At 37.9% G+C, this 22,781-nt stretch overlaps 1 protein-coding gene across 12 annotated transcripts in view; it reads right to left on the bottom strand.

Annotated features, from left to right (window-relative positions):
• Nucleotides 1-22,781, bottom strand: part of LOC139708761 (F-BAR domain only protein 2-like) — a 155,712-nt gene that overhangs the window by 15,738 nt on the left and 117,193 nt on the right. For 5 of the 12 annotated variants that reach the window (XM_071620696.1, XM_071620703.1, XM_071620698.1 and 2 more), the window contains 3 exons: nucleotides 12,100-12,221; nucleotides 5,188-5,292; nucleotides 3,466-3,519 (listed from right to left, as the gene is read on the bottom strand). In XM_071620696.1, coding sequence (XP_071476797.1) covers nucleotides 3,466-3,519; nucleotides 5,188-5,292; nucleotides 12,100-12,221 — 281 coding nt within the window. Of the gene's footprint in view, nucleotides 1-3,465; nucleotides 3,520-5,187; nucleotides 5,293-12,099; nucleotides 12,222-20,268; nucleotides 20,329-22,781 lie in introns of all 12 variants that reach the window. The other 7 variants (XM_071620701.1, XM_071620702.1, XM_071620707.1 and 4 more) reach the window with 4 other exon arrangements.

Below are 22,781 nucleotides of genomic sequence, written 5' to 3'. Positions count from 1 at the left end.
CCTTCATTACGCAACAGAAAAGAAATAATGCTTGTTGTGACATGGTACATAGAAGATTGTCATCAAGCCTGAAGTGTACAAAATACTTTACACTTTAGCTCACAGACAAAATAGGTGGGCAGCTTTGGATTAGTCAGATTCACATCTTCAATTATGTCAAAAAATGATGGAAATGACAGCAACAACAACAAAAAGAAAAAAAAAAGAGAAGAAGGTGAAATGTGTGCTGTTTGGAAAATTCATTGATAGGCAAACTTTGCTAGAGAGAAATACTTTTTTTTTTCGCTCCATAGAAAGTTACTTTAGATGAATGCTGAGAACCTGATGATATTCAAAGGGATGTTCCAGATTTTACTCAAGAGAATTCAAGCAACTATACATAAAGTTATAGCCATTAATATGTCCATAGTAGAGTTGGTTTATGCTGCATTAGAAAACTTATGCTGCAGTCAGTTGCATTGTATTCATTGCGGTTCAATAGCTACATTAAACATTATTACGAGTTCTCTTCTTTCTTTTTTTCAGGAGACATCTGAAGATGCATTTTCCATCTGGTCCCACATAAGATGCTTTAGGTGATGTAACATCCATTTTCTGATTTTTTCAAGAGAGAAAACAACTTGCCTTTGTGCAAATTTGAAAGTATCAAAATTTAAGTCATTTCTTATTACCCCCAATTTGGGGAGATTCTTTGGTGTGGTACATGTATCTCCAAAGCCTGGGCAATAAAAACTCCAAAATTACAGCTGTTTTAACATTCTTTTCTTCTTCTTTTTTGTCAGGAAAGGTGTTTACTTGGGTTTTCCTTTTTCTTTTCTTTCTTTTTTCTGGGAGAGTCCTGCATACTTGGGAGACCTGGCAGCTCTGCTTCACATGGCTTATATGCTACCATAATTGATGGTTTCTTTATTACGAGGTAACTGTCCTCAGATTTAAAAACATGAGAAAAGTGGTCTAGATCAGTTTCATATGTATGCAAAATTATGACAAGTTCATTCCTACAAACAATGTAAAAAACCAAGAGTGATGGGCACTGGAACAATTGAGTAAAATCAGCAAGAGCACAGGAACATTTTAATCAGGGCCCTATTGCTTAAAAAAGATGCAATCAAACGTAAGTCAGAAAATCTTTCATATACACATAAAGTCAAGTGTAATCCAATCAGAGTTGAGTATTCAGAGACTTATGTTTGATTTCTCGCCATATGTTTGATTTCAACTTTTACGCAAAAGGCTCAGATGTATTCACTCCCAGTATGTTCTGGGCACTCCATTACCATAGTGTTGCACAAATGTGGTGCACTATGAGCTAAACAAGGTGCATTCTCCATTTTTCATACCATAAGCCATCTATTCACACACATGTGCTCACTACAGCCAGTTAGAAAACATCGTGCAGTTTTTCACTAGCTTATATGAAACAAGTGAAATGGGAAATTAATTAAACTTAAATCCCATGGCCCAACTTTGGGAATATTCAAGAGGCTGCATAGTCTTTTTTTTTTCATGCACACAAGAAGTCAAAGTCACATATAATGCCAGAATTGAAGAATATTTCAAATACAAATTCCTCTATGGCCAAATCAAGCTTCCAAGGGATTACGTTTTGCTTTTTTTTTTGTTGTTGTTGCTTCTTGCTTGCTTGCTTGCTCGTCTGTTTTTGGCAGATAACCTGATTATTGTACAGGTCTAGCAAACAACTCCTGAATTATTTTTCTTTCTCTCACACTATCCCTCTGCCTGCATGGGAAGCTCTCTGCCTACATGTAATATTGTATTAACCTAAATTTGCTCATCTACATTGTACGGTAAACATGACAATGTGCATAACATTGCGCTCCATTGCCAAGAATTAAGTACAGCTTTCAATATTCATCAAGATCACCATTATTACACAGGGACTTCTAGCACACAATGGGCATTACCTGAAGTCTATACTAACTTGCATAAAAGTGCAAAGTCAGGACATTCACCAGAATATGCCACCGTTTATCATTTATGACCATTGCTCCTAAAACTTGCAGCTGAAAACTACAAAATCCTTCCAGTTCTCTTTGCAGCATTGTGCAGGCATCAAGCTTGGTGTTTCCATGACAACAGAGTGTTCTCCATTATTACATCACCGTGCAGCAGCACTGAAATTAGTATTGCAATTTTTCTGCGTATCTGTGTACAATGTGTATGTGTGTGTTTGTGCATGTGTGCATTTGTGCATTACTCCATTGCCTTTTACACTGCTATCATTACTTATACATACTTTTCTAGCGTCAATACCCAAGGCGGGATGCACAATTTTAGCAAAATGTTGTTTTCATAAGACAGATGTTTTCCTACCCCAAGCCAGTGAGCAGTTTTCTTCCAAATACGGCCAGTTATATTCAAATGCCTTTTCTTTGCAAGGGATTGGCAAGTCTCAATGTTTCAGCTACCGCACATTATAAAGAAGCAGAATTGAATGTGACCATTACTGGAGAAGTTCTGTCAGTATGAACATTAAATCTACAGAGAGACACCCATGAAAGAGGCATGATCTCAGAATGAAAAACTTTAGGAGTATAGAATCTTTCTTTCTTGAAGGAAGAAAGAAAAAAAGAAGTCTATACTAAATCAAAATGATGATAGGGGCTTCCAAGACCACAAAGGCTACTTGAAATGTTATTAAACATCTTGCAAGAATTAGGGAAGATGCATGTTATAGGGAAGAGGGTACATTTGGATGCAAAAGTATAGTTTTCCAGAGACCATATGCCAAATGTCCCTACTGGCACACTGATATATAGTTTGTCACATTTAATAAGACGTTTAAAAGAAAGACACTTGAAATACTGATGTAGATATATATATATATATATATATATACTTCATGATATATTTGAGATTTAGAATACGAGGAAAAGGTTATAGTAAATGGTGTATTCATAAGCACGACTTGTGGTTGAAGTGACATTACACGACATAAACACATTCTTTGTTTTTGTCACAGTGCGAGATCTTGCACCACAAATTTGTGTGTGTGGAAACAAATGTGTTATGAATACACTTAGTTTACTATAACACACAGTGTATACTCCGTCATGTCCCATTCCAGACTACATGCATTACAAGTGTATTTAACTTCCCCAAGTGCAGTTCTATTACAAACCCTTGTCTTTGGCATCAGTGATATAAAACTGCACTTAAGGAAGCAATGCATATGTCCGGTATATAATCTGGTATAGTACATTCAAGATCATGCACTATTCATATTATATTGCATAAACAGCAGATACGAAAAGAAATCCAAGTTCAGACATTCCGAGAATGCATAGTGCAGCTATACGTATGAATACAACAATAAAAGCAACCTTGTTTGCCCACATGCGCCCAACAGACAAGTATACAGTCTGCCGGATTATTAAAGACAGTGTCAACAGAGTATTGGAAGAGGGGGGCGGGTTGCGTCTGACCCGACCCCCAATATCTTACTTGTCGTGTTCGAACGGGGGCGCGGAACGAATTCACGAGAATACCTGAAATTACCTTTTATAAAGGAAACACACGTACAATACAATACAATCAATCAATCAATCAATTGGGGAAACATGCCCTAGCTGCTGTGGAAATTAAAATTTGTCACGGGGGGGGGGGGGGGGAATTCACGTAGGTGAAAACTCGATACTGTAGACTCATCAACTCTTGTCATTTGTAGATGACAAAATGGGCATGCTACGGTTCGATGCCATGGTTTGAATTCATTGGCATTATCATGACCTTTCATACCTGATTGCAAAGTAGCATTCAAAAGCCTATCTCATATTACCACCTTAGGTTGTTACAACCTGTAGTTTTAAAATCAGATATCAGTGTAGTGATTTGATATCTCCTAATAAATTCAGACAGGAGGAGAGCAATGTGTTGAGAATGCAAACGTGATATTATAGATTTAATCAAATTATTATAAACTAACCAAGAATGAAAGTGATGATCTGGTATTCATAGTCCAGCATAAGTTCCCTCAAACAATTAAAGACTTCTATATGACTAATCTTCAAAGTCATGCGGCAGAATAGAGTTCTTCTTTTCGTTTAATATTAAATATGATATTTTAAGAAAATTACTTCTCATGCTTGCATAATGATTTCACATCTCCGTATCAAAAAAAGAAAGAAAAAAGTACAGACTTATCAAAGAACAGAGAACACTTGCTTGCTAATCTTTAAACATCTTGCCCCATGATAGTACGTTATGAAAAGAGACATGCACATAAATGTATAGTACATGGTTTAAAGTCTTCCCCTACTCAGTGGGAATACAGACAAAGGTAAATGGAGACACGGGATACTCTACATGGTCAGTCAAGAGCAAGAAGGGCATACATGATGCTACAGGTCTATGACAGTCACATCCTTCTGCTTCTTAAATGACAAAATGTATGAAAGATGGAGAAAGAAAGATATCTGACCAAGTTGTCAATGTGGCAAATATATATACCTGCTATTAAAAACATCAGACATATTTTTGCACAATGTACTATAGCAGATATAACTGCTCTCAGAGAGAGAATAAATTGCATGAAATAGATAGATAGATAGATAGATAGATAGATAGATAGATAGATAGATAGATAGATAGATAGATAGATAGATAGGACAGATAGATAGTTAAATATGAGATGGAGAGGTATGATCTAAACATGTAAAAGAAAACAAACAGCAATGATACACATTATCTACCATCATACGGTAGAGGCACACTGCCCCTACATGTACTTCACTGTAATCAAATAGAATCTAGACCATTCCGCCGAATGGATTCAAGATAGAGGGCACCAGACTTGCATAGGCGGGGACCTTTAGGGGGTAGGCGTGGGGGTTACAAGTTGTGCCAAGCAAATAGACATTGTGTGATGACCAATGACATGCAAATAAACATGCAAATGTGCATTATTACAGTTGTATGAACCATATCATTTACTCTTACTGTGAACATTATAGTCTGTAAGTTTCAATATAATGTAATCTGCAACTTAAAATTTAAAGGAACAGACGAACATTCTAGATATATGTATCTAGGATGGAAAAGCCATGGAAAATTGATGCTAAGGGTGTGTGTATTTTTTTTTTATGAATCCAGGAAACCCGCATAGGACAGGGCAACTCACAAGCTATGACGATGGCCATGACAGTAATTGTGAAATAACTTTCTTACATGCCGAATGTGGGCGTGCCGAAGCATCGCCCGTGGCAACCGGCGTCTGCGGACTGGTGAAGGAATCTCCACCAACGCTGCTGAAGAGGTCGGGACTCAAGGCGCCTAGTTGGAGAGGTGGGTTAGAGGTTAAATGTCAAAGCCCTTGTACATGCATGAGATCATTCATGGTAAAAAAAAAAAAGCAGGCTTGTTAAAAATGATGGATCATACACAGCATTTCAACACAAACCGATTAATAATGCACTGTTAGTTGCAAGTTGAGGGTTGCAACACTGTTAAGATACATCAGTTGATTAGTTGATAACAAATGGCTGCCATATCGTCAGTCCAAGTCGGATGCCTGTTCATGGGAAAATTGGTGAAACAACTGTTTCTGAAGTCTAGTGATTGAGTGCTGTGTGCACAAAATCACATAACATGCAGTGACAGTGTAAAATGACTACCCAAACATTTTGTGCTTATTGCAACAGTGCAAGTTCTCAAACCAGGTCATACTTCACATTCCACATATGTATACACAAAATGTTTGTGATGATTCACTCAAAACAAGAACTGTTTTACACACTTATACTCCATTCAACAAGCACAAATTTAAGACCAGGGCTGAAATGTGGTGTAAAAACAGCTGGACACTAGCAGATTCCTTTTCTCACACATTTCAATGGTTTATTCTTCAATTCAAAGAAAATTTTCCCACAGGGTAATCGCCACAAAAAGATTATACTCCTCAGACAAAATCATACAGGATAAAAGCAGCCACAGAAAAGAAAAAAATAACGAGAAATGGGGCGAAAATCTACAATGAAATGTCAAGACCACTCAAATGGCAGTATAATTAGTAAATGTCAAGGTCCAGAGGATAGCTACAAATTGCCAAAAAGGTCAATGTAACCATAATGTAGGTTGCAAGGAACTTCCTATTTATTTTGTAAATAAACTGACACTACATCACAGGTGTTATTGTTGTTGGCATTGGTGTTTTGGGTTTTTTTTTTTTTTTTGCATTACAATTCATTTTCTTCACAATTTGACTGAAGTCTCACATAGCGCACAGTACTCTTCCACATCATTTTGAAATTGATAAAAATGCACACATGTGTGCAACTTTGAATAAAACAATCTTTCAACATTTTTGTGAAAAGAACAAATAGGAGGTAAACAGATGGTATCATTATCCCAAGACAGAAATACTTATCTTAAATGATCCGTGTGACAGAGCATATCACACAAATTACTAATATGTCTTTAAATTGATTTATACTCACAAATCACTTGTCTAATCTGCTCAGATTCTCGTTGAAATCTTGTATTAACTTGTTCCACGCTGAATTCTGAAATCTCCATATAATATAGATCCTGTATGGAACGGGTTAAAAGCTCCTGTTGTGCTCTATTTGAATCTCAATTTTGTTATCTTCCTGAGAAGCTGTGTTTTGTAGCCAATAAATGGTAGACTGAAGTACATGTATTACCATGCTCTGAGCATCTACGGACTAGCAATTATTTGAACGCTGACAGGGGATAGAGATAGATGGAAATTCGGTTTCACCAGTGCAGGGCATGTCTCTGAAATAGGACATCAAGATCAAGAAATGAATACGTACTAATCTTCTCGCTGATTCAAAGTGACAGCATTTTCACTTTTTCATCAGGTCAATGACATAAATATGGCATCATAATTATCACATAATATTATGGTGATGTAGGGACATATTGTCCTATAAAGGCGCATCACGCATAGGAGATACCACAGTTATACAGTGCTATACCCACTACATAATGCTGGGACGCCAACATTGTAAATTGCATTGCAGTAGTCTGAGAGCTGAAAAGCCACATTTTTGGCGGAAAAATAGGATTTTTATCTTGCCTGTAACAACAACATGTATAGTTATACAATTTGGACAAAATAGCAGTTTCAATGAGACCTGCAGTATAGTTGGCCAAAACACAGCACAGAAAACTACAAGAAGTAACGGTTGGCATCTCAGCTTTAGAAATGATAATTATGTCAACTAAACACGTCAGCTCCTATGATCCTGCAAAATATCAACAGATCTCTGAAGTCTCCCATAACAGAACCTATTGAGATATGGGTACTATGCACACATCAACAGATTTTTCTCTGTGTCTTACTGTCTCAAAACAGACAAATCTGCCAACGCACATACAAATACAAACCAAACACAAACCCACTTTATAACACCACATACATGTAATCCAACCAGTCTGACATACTGTTACCTCTTAAAAGGCCCTCTAGATCTCCTAACCCACTGGACCTCACCCCTCACGCTTCAGAGCCGGAAGAATATTCCGCTCCATGCCATCTGCTCCGGAGAAGACCCACACACACCCACATGCACATATGCTGGCAGTGACAATTGCCCAGACGTCGCACAAAAACACAATTAGCGACGCTGGAAGTCAACGAAGGAACACCAAAGCGGGTCTTGCTGCATTTCATTGGGATGTCGTTTTCTTGGCTGGAGTCCACATACAGGCACACATGCACACCATGCACCACTCACGCCGCCAATATCTTCTCATCACACGGACACACACTGACTGGCACACACACACACACACACACACACACACACACACATTTCTTCAAAAGCTACCTCACTGATTAACACATGTAAATATCTGTCACGTCTACTCTCTATGTCTCTCCATCTCCTTCTCCCTCTACCCATCTCTCCCTCCCCCCCCCCTTCTCCCTCCCTCTCTCTCCTCCTCCCTCTCTCTCCTCCTCCTTCCCCACTTGTCGTGTTGCCATGGGATACTATGCTCCTCCAGGTCTTGAAATACAACCTCCCCTGACCCACTTCACACGCCAGCATCTTTCGGGTGTGGCCCCTCGTACATGAGCTGACCCCGCCCACCTCATTGCCATGAAGACACCCGGCTCTCACACCAAGGTCGCCTTCGCCACCGATGGCTCGAGGGATTTGAGGCATCCATGAAGACAAGCTCATGATGATAGCCATACATGCTATTCATGTTGAGCAAGACCAACTTGCCTGCATAACTGAGAGGCATTGCCATAGACATTAACACCCTCACAAGACGCATGCTTAAATTTCTACACGTGGGACTCTCACGCTCCCTCCCTCTCCCCCGTACAAAAGCAAACACACATTTGTATGCACACAGCACCATTACGACTGCTTGAAATCAAGGCAGATCACGGCGTGGGCTTTCCTTGCATCATAATTAATCGCACCAATTACCGGAGGCCTGCCGCTACTCACCGTCTAAATGTGATGATATCTGTCCAAATCAATAATTGGTTAGGTACCCTCAGAGATCTTGGACTGACACCAACATGTGGTTGGGTGTACTCATCAAATTACCCCCTGTACAAAGGTGCTCAAGTGCATGCTATCTTGATCAGGTCCTCACAGTGAAGACAAAGGCCCACGACTGTACATCGTCAATGCTCTCACACCACAAGATAACATAGTGAACAAACTGCAACTTCAATTATCATCACTTTAAACCATGTTACTATCCTGCCGATCATGAAACACACATTTCATGTTGATACATTCCAATACAATTCATTCTCCATCAATGTCATCTACATGTACTTCCTTTAACCTCTTCTGCGCCAATGAGTCAAATATGTACAAATTTCACACACTATACCTATGGACTGAAAATACATGTGGCACACGGAGGGTTAACCACTTCACTGTTCCCCTCTTCAGTGTCTGTTTCACCCTCACCTTCTTGTCTCTGTTTCCTTTTTTACCCCCAGTAGACCTGGATGATTTTCTTTTAGGTTTTATCTCTTCCAACCCTTCCCCCCCCTTCCAGCTTCTTCACTCCCCCTTCTTTCTTCCTAATACATTTTTTTCGTCTTTCCTAGCACACTTTTTCATCTTTCCTCGCACACTTTTTCCTCTCCTTGTGCCTTTTGACCCATCCTATGACAATGAGCTAAATGTGCTTAAATTTCACAAACAAATCTATGGACAGAATATACAAATAATGACTGCTATGAGGGGCACAGTTAAAATTATGGGCCCAAGGTGATGTGAAAACCGTAACTATGCCCGAAGCGAAGCTGAGGGCATGGTTATGGTTTTCACATCACCGAGGGCCTACATAATTTTAACTGTACCCCGAATATCAAGCAGTCATTATTTGTTTTATATACCGAAAATATAGATTCCAAAATATAGATACCGAAAATATAGATTCTAGTCTCTTTTACAGCACTCGCAATCAATGCTGATCGACAGCGCGGCGGTCGTATCATTGGTGCGTACAGTAATCATCTATGTGTACAGTGTACGTTACGTGTACTACGGGATGGCGATTGTCTCAAAACCAGTCCGCTAGTCTCTTTTACAGCACGCTGATTGAATGCGCGGCGGTCGTATCATTGGTGCGTACATATGAGCGATCTATGTGTATGGGGTCGCGACTGTCTCCAAACCTATTTGCTAACTGTGCCCGGGCCCCGGTCACAGTAACTCAAAAATAGGGCACAGTTATTTTCATGACTCCCCTTTTAACCAATCAGATGAGAGGATTCTAGAAATGAGGTATATAAAATCTAATGTTGCACGCATAGGGTTAATACCATTTATATCTCTTGGCTTATTGCCTCTCACCCCCTCCCCCCCCCCCCCCCCATTCATATGTATCTCTTTTCTTCCCTCTTCCAATCCTTTTCTCCCATCCCTCCTTCAGTCCTTCTCTCCTTCTACCCTCAGTCTATTTCATTTTTGTTTTGATTATTTCTATTTCCCTTTGTCTATTCTCCATTATTCTCTACGTACCTCCAAAAATCTGACCAGATGTTTTCTATTCTTTTTATATTACAGACCCCTGTAGTGTGGGGATTCACGGAGTGCGAAGGTGGGCTCAGCTTGGATATAATATTTAAGAATTCCTGCAACGAACTGTGTATAGCTTTTAATATCACCAATCTCTACGTACATGAAGTAGGGAGCCTACACACACAGCTGAACAATCTTGGCAGGAGTTGACCACTACCAATGAGCATGGGCTTCAATGCACATATTTACTGACGCATGTCTGACAGGCACCATCTATGGTTTCTAATGTACCCCAGTGGCCAGTGACTGAAGACCAATTCAATCAGACCACCTATGTCTGCTCCCATGCTACCGAGTCTTTCAATCTAAGCTCTTTGCAAACATCAAATCATCTCTTTTCTGTATCCCTTCTTCCATCCCCCTCACTCACTCTACCTCTATCCTTTCCACCTCCTTCTCCTCTCTCTCTTTGCCACCTTACCAAGACAACTCCCCATCTCAACCCCACTGCGAGCTCATTAGACGGTGTGTGGCGCGTACGGCTTCATTAAGTCCCAGCTCACTTCCTGTGTCCGCCACTGATCGACCCATCATGCTGTGCCTAATGACACATCAGAGCAAAATCTCACGTATGTACATCTACCCCCTCCCCTCCCCCCCCCCCCCCGTGCCCCTTATGCCCTGCATTCCTAAGACCAAACGTGAACACACTCACATACACACACATAAAACTTGTGTATGAAGAAATTAAAATGAGTAATGAGATTGAAGGAATTAACACTGATCTCTCTCCCTCTCTCTCTCTCTTTCCATCTCTCTCCCATTAGCTGGTCATGTGACTGGTATCAGAAGAGAGCAAAGGACGACGCTCGTTTAGCACTCCATATGTTCTCTTAACATTGAGACACTACCATATGTTGTGCATTATCGCCATGATATATTGTACGAATGGATGCATTTTGACAGCAATTTTCTGGGCAAACACACACACACACACACAAACAAACGCACACACATATAATGCGAAACCCACGCATACATTGTACACTTCCACACATACATGGAAGCACATTCACCGGCAAGCAACTTTAGCCGTTCAGATTCATGACTTCCACACAAAGAAAAAAAAAACTTTCTCAGATTTAGGGCCATCTGGTGAGAGCAAACTACTCTCTTCAAAATAAATGAAGGTTGATAACCTATCATCATTCTTCTACATCTTTCAAAATGAGATGAATTTAATACATCTTAGTGCTTCCTGGTCTAGAATCATAATTTGAGTGTAGTTTCCCTCCAGCACTGCACCCTGTGGATCACTCATTTCATAACCATCATCACAAAGGTTCATCACAATGCTGTATAAAAACTTTGGCTTGAAAGCAACCATAGAAATCAAGTTGGAGTCCTCTGGACTGGACTCTGATGCCCAGCAACCATATTCCAACTTATTTCTATGTTTAATCTCAAACATAAATGTTCTTAAAGTATTTTTTTTTCACATAAAACATGAAAACACAGTTGGGCAAAAGTGCTGATTAGTTCTGGTGCAGTAGACACCTTGAACACACCATGCAGAAACCTTCATGAGTGGAGTGGTGGCATAACGTGTTGTGAAATACTGCAAACATCATGTATACTGTACATGCCGTATATTATGGGAGTCTAATTTTTTAAAAAATCAGAACCTTTGGACGATTTTGCGAGTGGGTAAATTCGCCACCATGGAGTACAGCAACGGACAGAGAAACTTATGTGTGTTTGTCATACTCCTGTTGGGACCACAGTCAATATTTTCATGTGTTTTGAACTTCGCAAATAGCACCTGACTCGCAAAATTTGCAAAAATATAAACCCTGTAAAATATATGGCATATACAGCATGAGTCTCACAAAAAGACATTTGGTGTCTTCAACACAATTCCATCACATATTACACTTGCCAAATATCCAAACACAATGAATCGAACAAAGTCAGCAAAATCATGACGCCATCATAATCATCATAAGGGTAAAAATTACAGTGAATGTGGGTGATTTCTTTTTTCCCTTTTTTTTTAGGCAGAAAGAAATAGAGCCACCTAGAGTTGTTTGTAACATTTGTTGTAGGTACTTACTGTCTGGCGTGGTCGTGTTGCTGCGGTGGTTGTTGGATGGTGACGTGAAGCCGGAGCGCATCGTCGGGCTGCTGAAATCGAGGTCTAGGTCTAGGAGGTTGCCGGCAGAATTTGACTGGTTGCTATGGGTACGCAACATCCACAAGGGGAGAAGAAGAGATGGAGATTGAGCATAAATTACAAAAGCCAGAAAATCTTGACTTGCTAACCCTCAATTCCACTTCGTTAGCCTTCTTCTACTTCAAAAGTTCACAGGACGACTTTTATGCCATTTCTGTTATGGATAATATCTCAAAGAATGAAAGTCTGCATCTAATACACATTGGATATTACTACAGAGTTAAACTGTGCATGACTTGACAGTAAGTCATGTCATATAAATCATGATTAACAGCATCAGAGCCATTAAGGTGATCTAATGGTTCAGTTTCTTACACTCACAAACGAATAACATGTGGTGTGACTGTGTGTATGTCTGTAGTGCGTGCAATTAGCTTTATTTTGATGTCGACACTAAAGTCAGCTTGTATGAATAAAATTCTCTGAGAACAATGTATCATAGAGTGACTCAAAACATACAATGAATTTGACACAATACTCTAAACTGCTAAGATAAAATCTTTCGGGGAAAAAAAAATCCAAACAAAATGAAACAGGGGGTCAAAGTAATAAGAATCTGTGAATTTTGATACTTACATTCTAACACAAAACATAATTATGTATCTGACAAAGGATTCACACAACTTTTACTCTTAAGAGGAGAGAGATAACAACACATCCTGTCACTACATGAAATTGAATCAAAATCCAAATAACATTCAACAATAAAGTGAATCAACACAAATTTGTTTCTCTTCTAACATGCTTAATCATGTGAAATCATTCTGTGTGCTGGTAATTGTGCAGAAGGAACAATCACTTCATACAAACAAAAGGATCATACACAATACAAAGGAAGAAGGGGAAAAAGAGGCACAACACAAGAAGAAAAGTGACAAGGAGGGGGAGGGTGGTTGTCAAGACAACATAGGAGTTGCCAATTTGCTGTTCAAGACGAGTAAAACATAACCGGGAAAACAAACACCAAATATGGTGGAAGACACAAAAAGAAAAAGAAAAAAGAAAAAGAGTTTTGTATTTGACAAAGGGTGGTCTTCCCTACAGATTTGATTGTCTGCTCAAATTACAGAATGCCCCTTTTGGGGCAACAGTTGTAACAAGGCATTTTTTTTTCCACACACATGATATGGATTTTTCAAACTATTTCCTAAAGATGAGAGTAACATATAAAAGGCAAGTGTTACATTCTAATATGTTGGATGTAGTGCAGGTTTTTGTCTTACATGTGGTTTGAGCTTTAGAAGGAGCAAGTCGGGCATACCCTGTTGCTTTTCAACATGAAAACAATGACCATTTCAATTTGTTTTCAAAAAGCACTCTAGCATTGTAGGGAATGAAAGATACTGAAAATGGATGGCTCAGAAGCTTTGTCATTTGAGAGCCAGAATGACATTAATGCCATGTGATACATTATACACCTTCTTGCTCCCAGATAACCGTCTCTGGCCTGGCCCGGTCATTTGAGTTTCATTAATTCAAAACGTATTTTCTCATTTTCTAAACCAACAAAAAGTAAAACACAGCATAATTTTTAATATGAAGAGCTGGCTCCAATATCTAATGCAAATTGTACAAAATCAAGAACACATGACAATAATGATCATGGTAATATAAACATAAATGATATCATGACACTGTGCTTAGGAAAGGTCTCTTCGTGCCCAAAATGAAAGGTTTTAAAGTGATGCCACAAAAAAGAAAGTTTTGTTGACTTTAAAGAAAGGCTCTTTCTTCAGCGCATTCCTCAAACTAGCCATGTTAGTTATGATACACAGACGCACAAGACTTCAGTGCTCAAGATATGTTGCCAAGTGCTCTTTCATTCTAACTACTGGTATCATCAAACATGACACAAAATCTTCAAAGCCGTTTTCAGCAAACATTCCATGATATTGATAGTAATAACAGAAAAAAAGAAGAAGAGATACACAATGCAACATGATGGTCTCATGTTATCTTGTAATGATCAGAATATATGACTTAAACAACCTATTGTGACTGTGCATGCCACAAATACATGTTAGACAATATTCAATGAAATCAACTCCCATACAGACATATCAAAACACAATGACAATCAAACCTGCATGCAGCTCAAAAAGAAAAAGAAGTCATCTTCAATAGATAAGTCCTGAATGGTGACCTAATACTAAAAATCAACTTACATTACCACATGATCGAATTAGCAGTACAGTTTGGATTGATCAACAAAAAATCTGCTATTGAACCATCTTTTACTCAGGTTTCTTCATATATTTGTAGACATTTCTATGAGTGACTGCTACACAGCTTTCATTTCCTTGCATAACAAAAGGAACTTCATGAAAGAAAAAAAGTCTGGAATGCTTTTGTTTGTTGCTGTCACACAACTTCTAGAAAAAAAAAAAAAGACTAAGCCATTATCTTTTCTGACAGTATTTAAGCATTTAGTACACTGTAAAAAAACATGAGAGACATCTATAACTGGGTGAATACCCTTAAGTGGCTATCCATAGGGGTAAAAAAAATAGAGAAACTTACTAATTTGATGCACATAACATCTCATTCAGCATGTGTGCACAATGGGTTAATATCAACTTTTTGGCATTTTCAGTTGCCCCTAATGTGAAGTTTAGAGTTTCTCATGTGCATGCTACACTGCCATCAGATAGTAAATTATACCTGATGCATCAAAAGCTATCTCCCTACTTCAACTAAGGCTTTGATATGAAAACTCATTTATTCTCAGAACCCCAAGACTGCTTTGTTATCTGGAGCTTTTCATAAGATTTCCTTCTTTAATGTTTGGACCCAAGTATACTAAGACTTTGGTGTACATGTACGTATTTGAGGTTTGAATTCAAAACAAAATCATATCATCATTCAAAAGAAGGGAGATACAAATATTCCTTGGGGAATGATAAAGCCTGCTAATACTCGGAAAACTACCTGACATACCACAAACAAAATGTGAACAACATCCTTCACTTGGGAAAACAAAAATAAAAACGAAAATCTCTTTGTGTATTACAGTATACAGAGACAGAGTACAGAGATATACATAGCACAGCATTTGTCCTGATATCTTCTGGGGGGCATTTCATGAAGGAACTTGTCGGATAAAATATCTGACAAGTCAATTATATCCGACAAGTTTTGAGAAATTCTTTGGTCTGATTGGCTGATTTCTCTGAACTTGTCGCATATAATTGACTTGTTGGACATTATATCCGACAAGTTCCTTCATGAAACGCCCCCCTGATATCTCACAAAATATCAGACATAGAATCCATTCCAAAAGATGCCAGCCAAGATACCACCACAAGGATGCAGTACATCATCACCATGGCAACATGAGCAACAGCCAAGTCAATTTGTTGTTGTTGTTGTTGTTTTTTTCAAAGCATTAGATGCCTCATTCAACAAGCTGGGCTCATGGCCACAAGCATGCCAATAAATAGGAGACAGACACACTTGCTTGAGACACATTGACTGGTTCCAAGCCTATATACTTTCGTTTCCGCACACATATTTGCAAAGATTACAAACTCTCTAAACAGTCTCATACATGGACTGGATAACAGCAGATAGTTACTCCCAAGTCCAGACTGCTTAATGAATTCAGTAATGAATCCATTGCACAATGAAAGGTAGTTTGGAATATGATGTTGTTTTTCATTACTAAACCAAAACATGGAATTCTTTGTGATTAGTTCAACCCATTCAACAATTAAAAATCTGCAAGGAGGTCTAATACATTGAATATCAAATAACTACAAAGGTCTTGTCTGTAAAAGTTATATGATATTATTCATGATGATTTAATGTCATGCAGCAAATTGATTCTTTAATTTACTGGTTCTGAAAATTCTAAGTATGTCATTCAAATGATCACTTTTATAAATCAATTTTTTAAGTCAAACAACAATGGCTATCCTGTTGGTAAAATTATTTGAAATACTTCACTAAATGCAAGGATTTATTTAAAGAAAAAGGAATGTATAGGGTTTTTTTTTTCATAAGAATAAGTGATATTGAAAGTCTATCTTTCAAAATAGAATAAACTAGAAGAACAGAGTCCATCTCTCTGGCACTATTGCACATTTATGAATTACCCATCATGTTATACATCACTAACTGCTGCTGACAAACAATCACTCCGAATTTAATGAAACACAAAATCCGTTATTTTCCCTCTCACCTTCAAATTATTTCATTAGACCTATTAAACATCTTGTCCCTGCTTTACTTAAGCACCACAAAGTTGCAAGACTTACTTTATTCAAGTGATTACGGTAATGTGTGCTTAAAATTCAATGGTTAAATGTGTACTGAACAAACTTACGGATGGCAAATCTTCATCGCACAAAACCAAAGAGTAGTAGACATTGGCATGCGGTTGTGAAATATTAGACTGAAATGTCAGACATTCAGCTCATGCTCATAATAACAAAATAAATAAGCAAAGATTTCATACACCCAGATTTTAGGCCTTTCTCTGCTAGGGACTTTGGACAGAGTGTACAATGCTATGGGGTTTTCTGTGCCAATCAATACTCAAAGCCCACAAAGGGTTAACAAAGGATGTAAGGATCGCTTGAGGGTTATGTTATCACTTAATTTGAAAATGTTCATTACAAAAGTTGACTGCTCTCAAAGAACAAAAAAAAAAAAAGTCAAGTGGGAACACCTAATGTTTTAAGTTTTTGAATGATATGACTATTTGCCACATGGCTGTTTAGAGTATAACATTATGTACTGGTGTATGTTTGCACAAGAAGAGCTTGCTTTGTGAAAGTCATTGACCGATGCTACATTGTATCTCAAGAAATTTGCCCAAATTTCTCCCTCTTCAACCAATGGACATATCTCAAAACATGTTTTGATTTGAGAGCTCTTCACACTTACATGGACTCATTAAATGAAAGATCTGTAGGATTTTCTATGGAATTCTTACATCTACCAGCGTCATCCTAAATAAAACGAAGTCCATTTTCTTCGTGTTGGTAAGAAATATGTCTGACATCGTTTTGAGCTTTTACCTATAAGCACTGCACAAGAACACAAAAACATAATACCTACAATGGTTTCAGAGTGAACAATTTTCCAATTCTACATCAAGTAGTATATAGTAGCACATACATGGCATCCAGTACACTTCTAAGCAATACTTGTGACAGACATTTCCTTAATCACCATAAATTAGACTAACCATCAGTAAATCTTGATAATAGAGGATAATTCTTATTTTGTTACTATAACCTTAGACTGAATTTTGCTCACAAATGAAACAGCTATGAAGTTCAGCTCAGTTTCAGGGTCCTTTAATCCCATCTGTACCCAAACCATTTCCGTGCCTGGGACTTTGGGCAGTGTGTACAATGGTATGGGGCTTTCTGTGCCAATCAGCATACAAAAGGTTAAAGGGCATATTCACTTGGATGGAATCAGCCATACATGCTAATTACTGAAAAAAAAAAATGAGAAGCCAAATCACATAAGAGAGGATATATGGGCCGAATCTTGGCCCTGCAGAAATTAATGTGGTGCTTCAATCAACTACTATGACCGTGGTCAATAAGCTGTAGGCCATTTATGCACAATCGTTACATACAAATCCTATGCTCAAAATGCAGTGCTGGTGAATTCAATCTCAAATTTATCCCATGTCACCTTAAAAAAATATCGAGTAATGATTTAAGGCATGAAGGCTAGGTGCTGTTATCATTTTTACGGCAGCCCACGAGCAAGCTCCCAGTGCAACATGGTTCTATCAGAGTTAGTGCAGTAGTCAGTCAAACCAATACACCGTCGTGCCCTGGCCATTACCGACACAATTCATTCTTTGAGCGACAGTTTGTGAAATAATGATAAAGGTGTTGACATTCGAGAAAGCAGAGTCAAGGTGGCAGCCAGTCTCAATGTATCAAAGACCTTCATGAACAAGAGAGATGAGCAATTTCCATATGCAGTCTGTACAGCCTTGATCTGTAAGGCATAAATTCCCACCTGATAGAACTACTGGAACCTGTCAAGTCTACCACAATGTGAAAAAAATGAAAGTGGTCTATAGATCCCAACCCATATTTGGAATGAGGCAAAGCAAGAATTTTCATGTCATCCTTGTCTGAGAGATATCAGTAGTTTCTAATGATATTATTTCATTTTATTGCCTTTTTTCCTCTTTCAATTTCATTTTTTTTTTCAAGTGCACTCATTGAGAAAGTTAGCAATGTTTTTGCATATAAGTAGAATAACCTGGTAAACTCAAACGAACCTAACCTCAAACCAATATTTCAACAATTGCTTCTGAAATCTGTTGCATAGTTGCCAGGATAGATTTTAGGATGTCCAAAGCACAGCACACACATCAGCAATCAAACAGTATGTAGTGGCTTGATTTTTGAGGTTCTACTGTATTATACTCTACTGATCAGTGGCCTCTTCATTTCTTGCAATAGTGATTGTGCGTCTGAGCGTTCATCTGTGTTGTTTTTTTTTGTCAGTTTTTTTTTTTCTTGCTTGCTTTCTTGCTGCTTGAGACTTGACCTGATATACATCATATATACTGCAAAGTTTTTATTTTTGTGAACCTTGTGAGTCACGCACTACTCACATATTTAACAACATGTGAGTGATTCTCAAAAAATAAAATAGACTCGCTATGAAATATATGGCGTATGAAGCAAGAAAGAAAGTCTGACATTTGGCATTATTTGGAGGATCTCATAGATTCAGATAGGTCATTTCACACTGCCTTGTAATATGGTGTGTTTACCATCTTTCCTGATGAACGCAACCACGCACACATTCACAGGAGAAGAAACCCAGATAATGTTTCAACAATAGATAAATTTGTAAGCAAGTCTCCTTTTTTGGAGTCTAACTGAAGAGCCCAGACATTCAAATGGGATGGTAGATACAGTAAGAGGGTAAGATACTTTCTGTAGTGCCCTCAAAGCAGTGAATTTGAAACAACAAAAAAGGCCATAGAATAACAAGCCATTACTAACAGCAGCGAAGGTATTCATCTTTCATGATATTGATATGGATACATGGACACTTTGCAGAACGTTTTAATTTTTTTTTTCTTTTATGTGTGGCCTTGTTCAAAATGAAATGATATCTAGTTTGGGTGTAATTTCATTTGACTGCATATTTCTCAGAGTACAATTGTAACTCTGACTTATCTAATTATTTACCCTGGCTTTTCTTGTTGTATTGCACATTGTTTAAAGCAATGGTACAAATATATTGAGACCTTTCACACAACAGACCTAGTAAAATCCCCAAACATCAAGTTCCTGACTTTGGATTATTTACATTATCTTTACATTTATATTCAAAGCTTTCCAAGGATATATATATATTTTTTCATTAATAAATGGGAAGCTAGCCATCAGATGAACACTGCTGAAAAAAAAAACAAATATATATATACATACATATATATCTTCTTTGATATTTAGGTGCATTCAAATCTACGAAAAGATTAAGGCATTTAATAATAGGTCGATTCAAAACGCAATAGCAAGATGCCTCATGAATATCCCACATTTCTGAATTTTGATCTTACACCCAAGTTCATACACGCAGTCATTATCACACTAACAATTCTTGAATGAGCGTAGAATAATGATGCCATTCTTATATGAAATGACCTTTCCTTATTCAAGGATTTTTCCGGTTTATACAAGTCGCAATGTTGTGATTTCTACGTGGCTGTGCACATTTGCTGCTTCTGAAAATGAGAATGCAATGACAGTGTAGGGCGTTGGGGTTACTATATATACACCTCCCACCATTCCATTAGCTTCAGGTAACTGGGTTTCTATGGCCTCTAGCAGAACTACAAAGCAGAAACATATGTACAAATATAAAGGGATGGATGGATAGATGGATGGAAAACAATAAGCATCCATAGATCATTCATGAAATGCTCTGGCGTGTGCATGAATTCCAGACACTTGGTGAACGAGAATGGGTTGGATAAACTGATATACGCTGTAGAAGAGTAGAGAATTTTGGTACAAGGGGGACAGAAAACAAAGAGAATAGTCAATACCGAACCTGAAACGCAACCACGAATTGCGATAAACTCGCGAGTAATGAGTCGGCGAGATGCCCAAGCTATACATACACAAGGCAAAAGAGAAATGACCAACAAAAAAAACAAAAAACAGACGAACAAAAAACAAACAAACAGTAGAGTGGAAAGAGAAAGTGACAGAGATTGACAGAAAAAATGAGAGATAGGCAAAGAACGAGAGACAGGCAAAGAATGAAAACAAGAGGGAGAGAACCAGAGAACAGCAAACATTATTTTGACTGCCACAAATAACTCTTTGAGATTTTAGGCATTGATCACTCTGCTAGAGAAATCGTCACCAAGCTCTTGAAATGTAGCAGCCTTCATTTGAAAGAAATAAAAAAAAAAAGAATGACCACAACAAACAAACAAACAAATGGAACCTCTCACAGAATAACATCAAAACTGAAAATAATGCCCCACATATAAATGAGGAAAGCAATGTTCCCAAATTCTCCATACAAATACAATTTCAATGCAAAAAAAAAAAATCAAATACTGTCTTCCCATGGTGACTGAATAAGCCTCTGAAAAAAAAGGTATTTTCTTCATAAAGGCATATTTGAGGATTACATCCACCTATATCAAATAGGATTGTTTGAACTACAAATTTTGACACATTTAATTCTGATGCCCATGATGGTACACTGATTGATGTGTGTGGGTATCTAAGGGTTTATGATAGAAATGCTACCTTCTGTGATGTCACACTCTCAAATGGTATATATTACAAACTTGGTAGCATATTATATTTGGGATCGAGTACAACAGACAAATATATTGACTTCTGTCCCTACTATACATCAAGGAGGTCATTTGCTAAAGATAAATTCATACAATGATGGCAGTTATGTCTAATGCATTATACTTCTTGAGTACAGAGTAAAAAGACCACATTTTTAAAAAGAGGCCCCGAGTGTTGCCTCAAGACTATCATTAGATATTGCCCCAATCATTTCTAAAAGAACCCCCCCCCCAAAAAAAAAAAAGAGAGAAATGCTCAAAATTCAGACATAATTTGATGGTGACTTTGTTCAACCTCATGAAGAAAATGTGCCGTTCAGACTTTGACTGGAACTAAGCATGAAATTTCTGCCCAAAATAATAGATTCCTTATTTCGCCTCAGGTCCGTTATCTGTTTACCAATTTTGATCAAATCAGATTTGTTTTCTTTGTAACCACAAAAAAATTTCTAACACTCTGCCCAGGTTCCCCCTCCCCCACCCCTACCCCCCCCCCACCCCCAGTCTTGCATAATACAAATGTCTAACCTTTGAAATGAGACAGGCAATATGCATATCAAAACTCTGATATCCTGATAATAGAGAGAATGTGAATATCAATATACCACACTTCCCATTACTTCCATAATTCATGATAAATCTGCAAGGCATGCATATTTCATGTAGTCAAGGTAGCTGCACATATGAATATTTCAGGTAATGCATATAATAATATATATGCAGAGACAAAAAGGTTTGTTTCTAGGCATTGCACTCATTTGCATTTGGTAGAGTGAGCCAGAGACATAATCTACATTTCTACGAAAAGCACTTCCACATCAAGCCTGCATCATAAAACATAAAGAATAATTTATCAGGAAATACACAGCAGCAGGCATATGAGCAAGTCTTTCTCCATTAGACAGAGTTCTTTAAATTAGGGAAAACTATAAAGAATTTAGACTGCGCTTTATGCCATTCCATACAACAAGGAGTCCATGGTTAATTGTTACTGAAAACACGAGAAATGTCTTATCCTTGACAAAATTTGTATCAGTTTGGCATACTTTAAAGAAGGGGAAGGATGGGACTTGTCATAATATGCATAGTATCCCAAGCTTTCTCCGCACAGCTGTATCAAGAAAATGCTAAAATGCATTCCCGGTGTGCCACAGATCTAGAGCTAGTGCGCCATCTTCTTTAGCACCATTACAACAAATACAGTAATAGACGGGACTACATGTGGACTGACTAATGCATTCCACAAAGGCCAACCTGACTAGAGAATATATTCATAACTAGTATTCTGAACACATCTACAATGCAAGCTCATCCTTTTAATAGTTGAAAGCCATTTCAAAATGATAAGAGAACAAAGAAAACCATTAAACAGGCTCTATCCTTTCTCTGTTGCCAAACTCGTATCAAACATTTACAAGAAAGTACATATATATTTGTTCACTACGTTGAAGCTGGAATTTGGACCAGAGTTTGGCTAGCACCAATAACTATCAACAACAAAACCATACATCATACTGAGCAAATAATATTTGAGTTGTGAAAAGTCCTTTAGGGACTCCCTAGTAGCACTACTGGCAAAGACAGCTATCACCAACAGCAAATCAAGACATCATTTTACTCTTGATGGTCATAGATATTGGGATTTGTGCCAATTACAAGTATATTCGGAGAGGAAAACAAGAAATGTAAAAGATAGACAGAGTTTAATAAGAAGATGGGTGGTTCCACAAATAAGGAAACCATGCCAACA

This window comes from Diadema antillarum, unplaced genomic scaffold, assembly GCF_040938485.1.
Source record: "Diadema antillarum isolate AM-2024a unplaced genomic scaffold, OU_Dant_1.0 seq00001371_RagTag, whole genome shotgun sequence".
Lineage (NCBI taxonomy): Eukaryota > Metazoa > Echinodermata > Echinoidea > Diadematoida > Diadematidae > Diadema > Diadema antillarum.
This window is presented reverse-complemented; position numbering and strand designations above follow the sequence as displayed.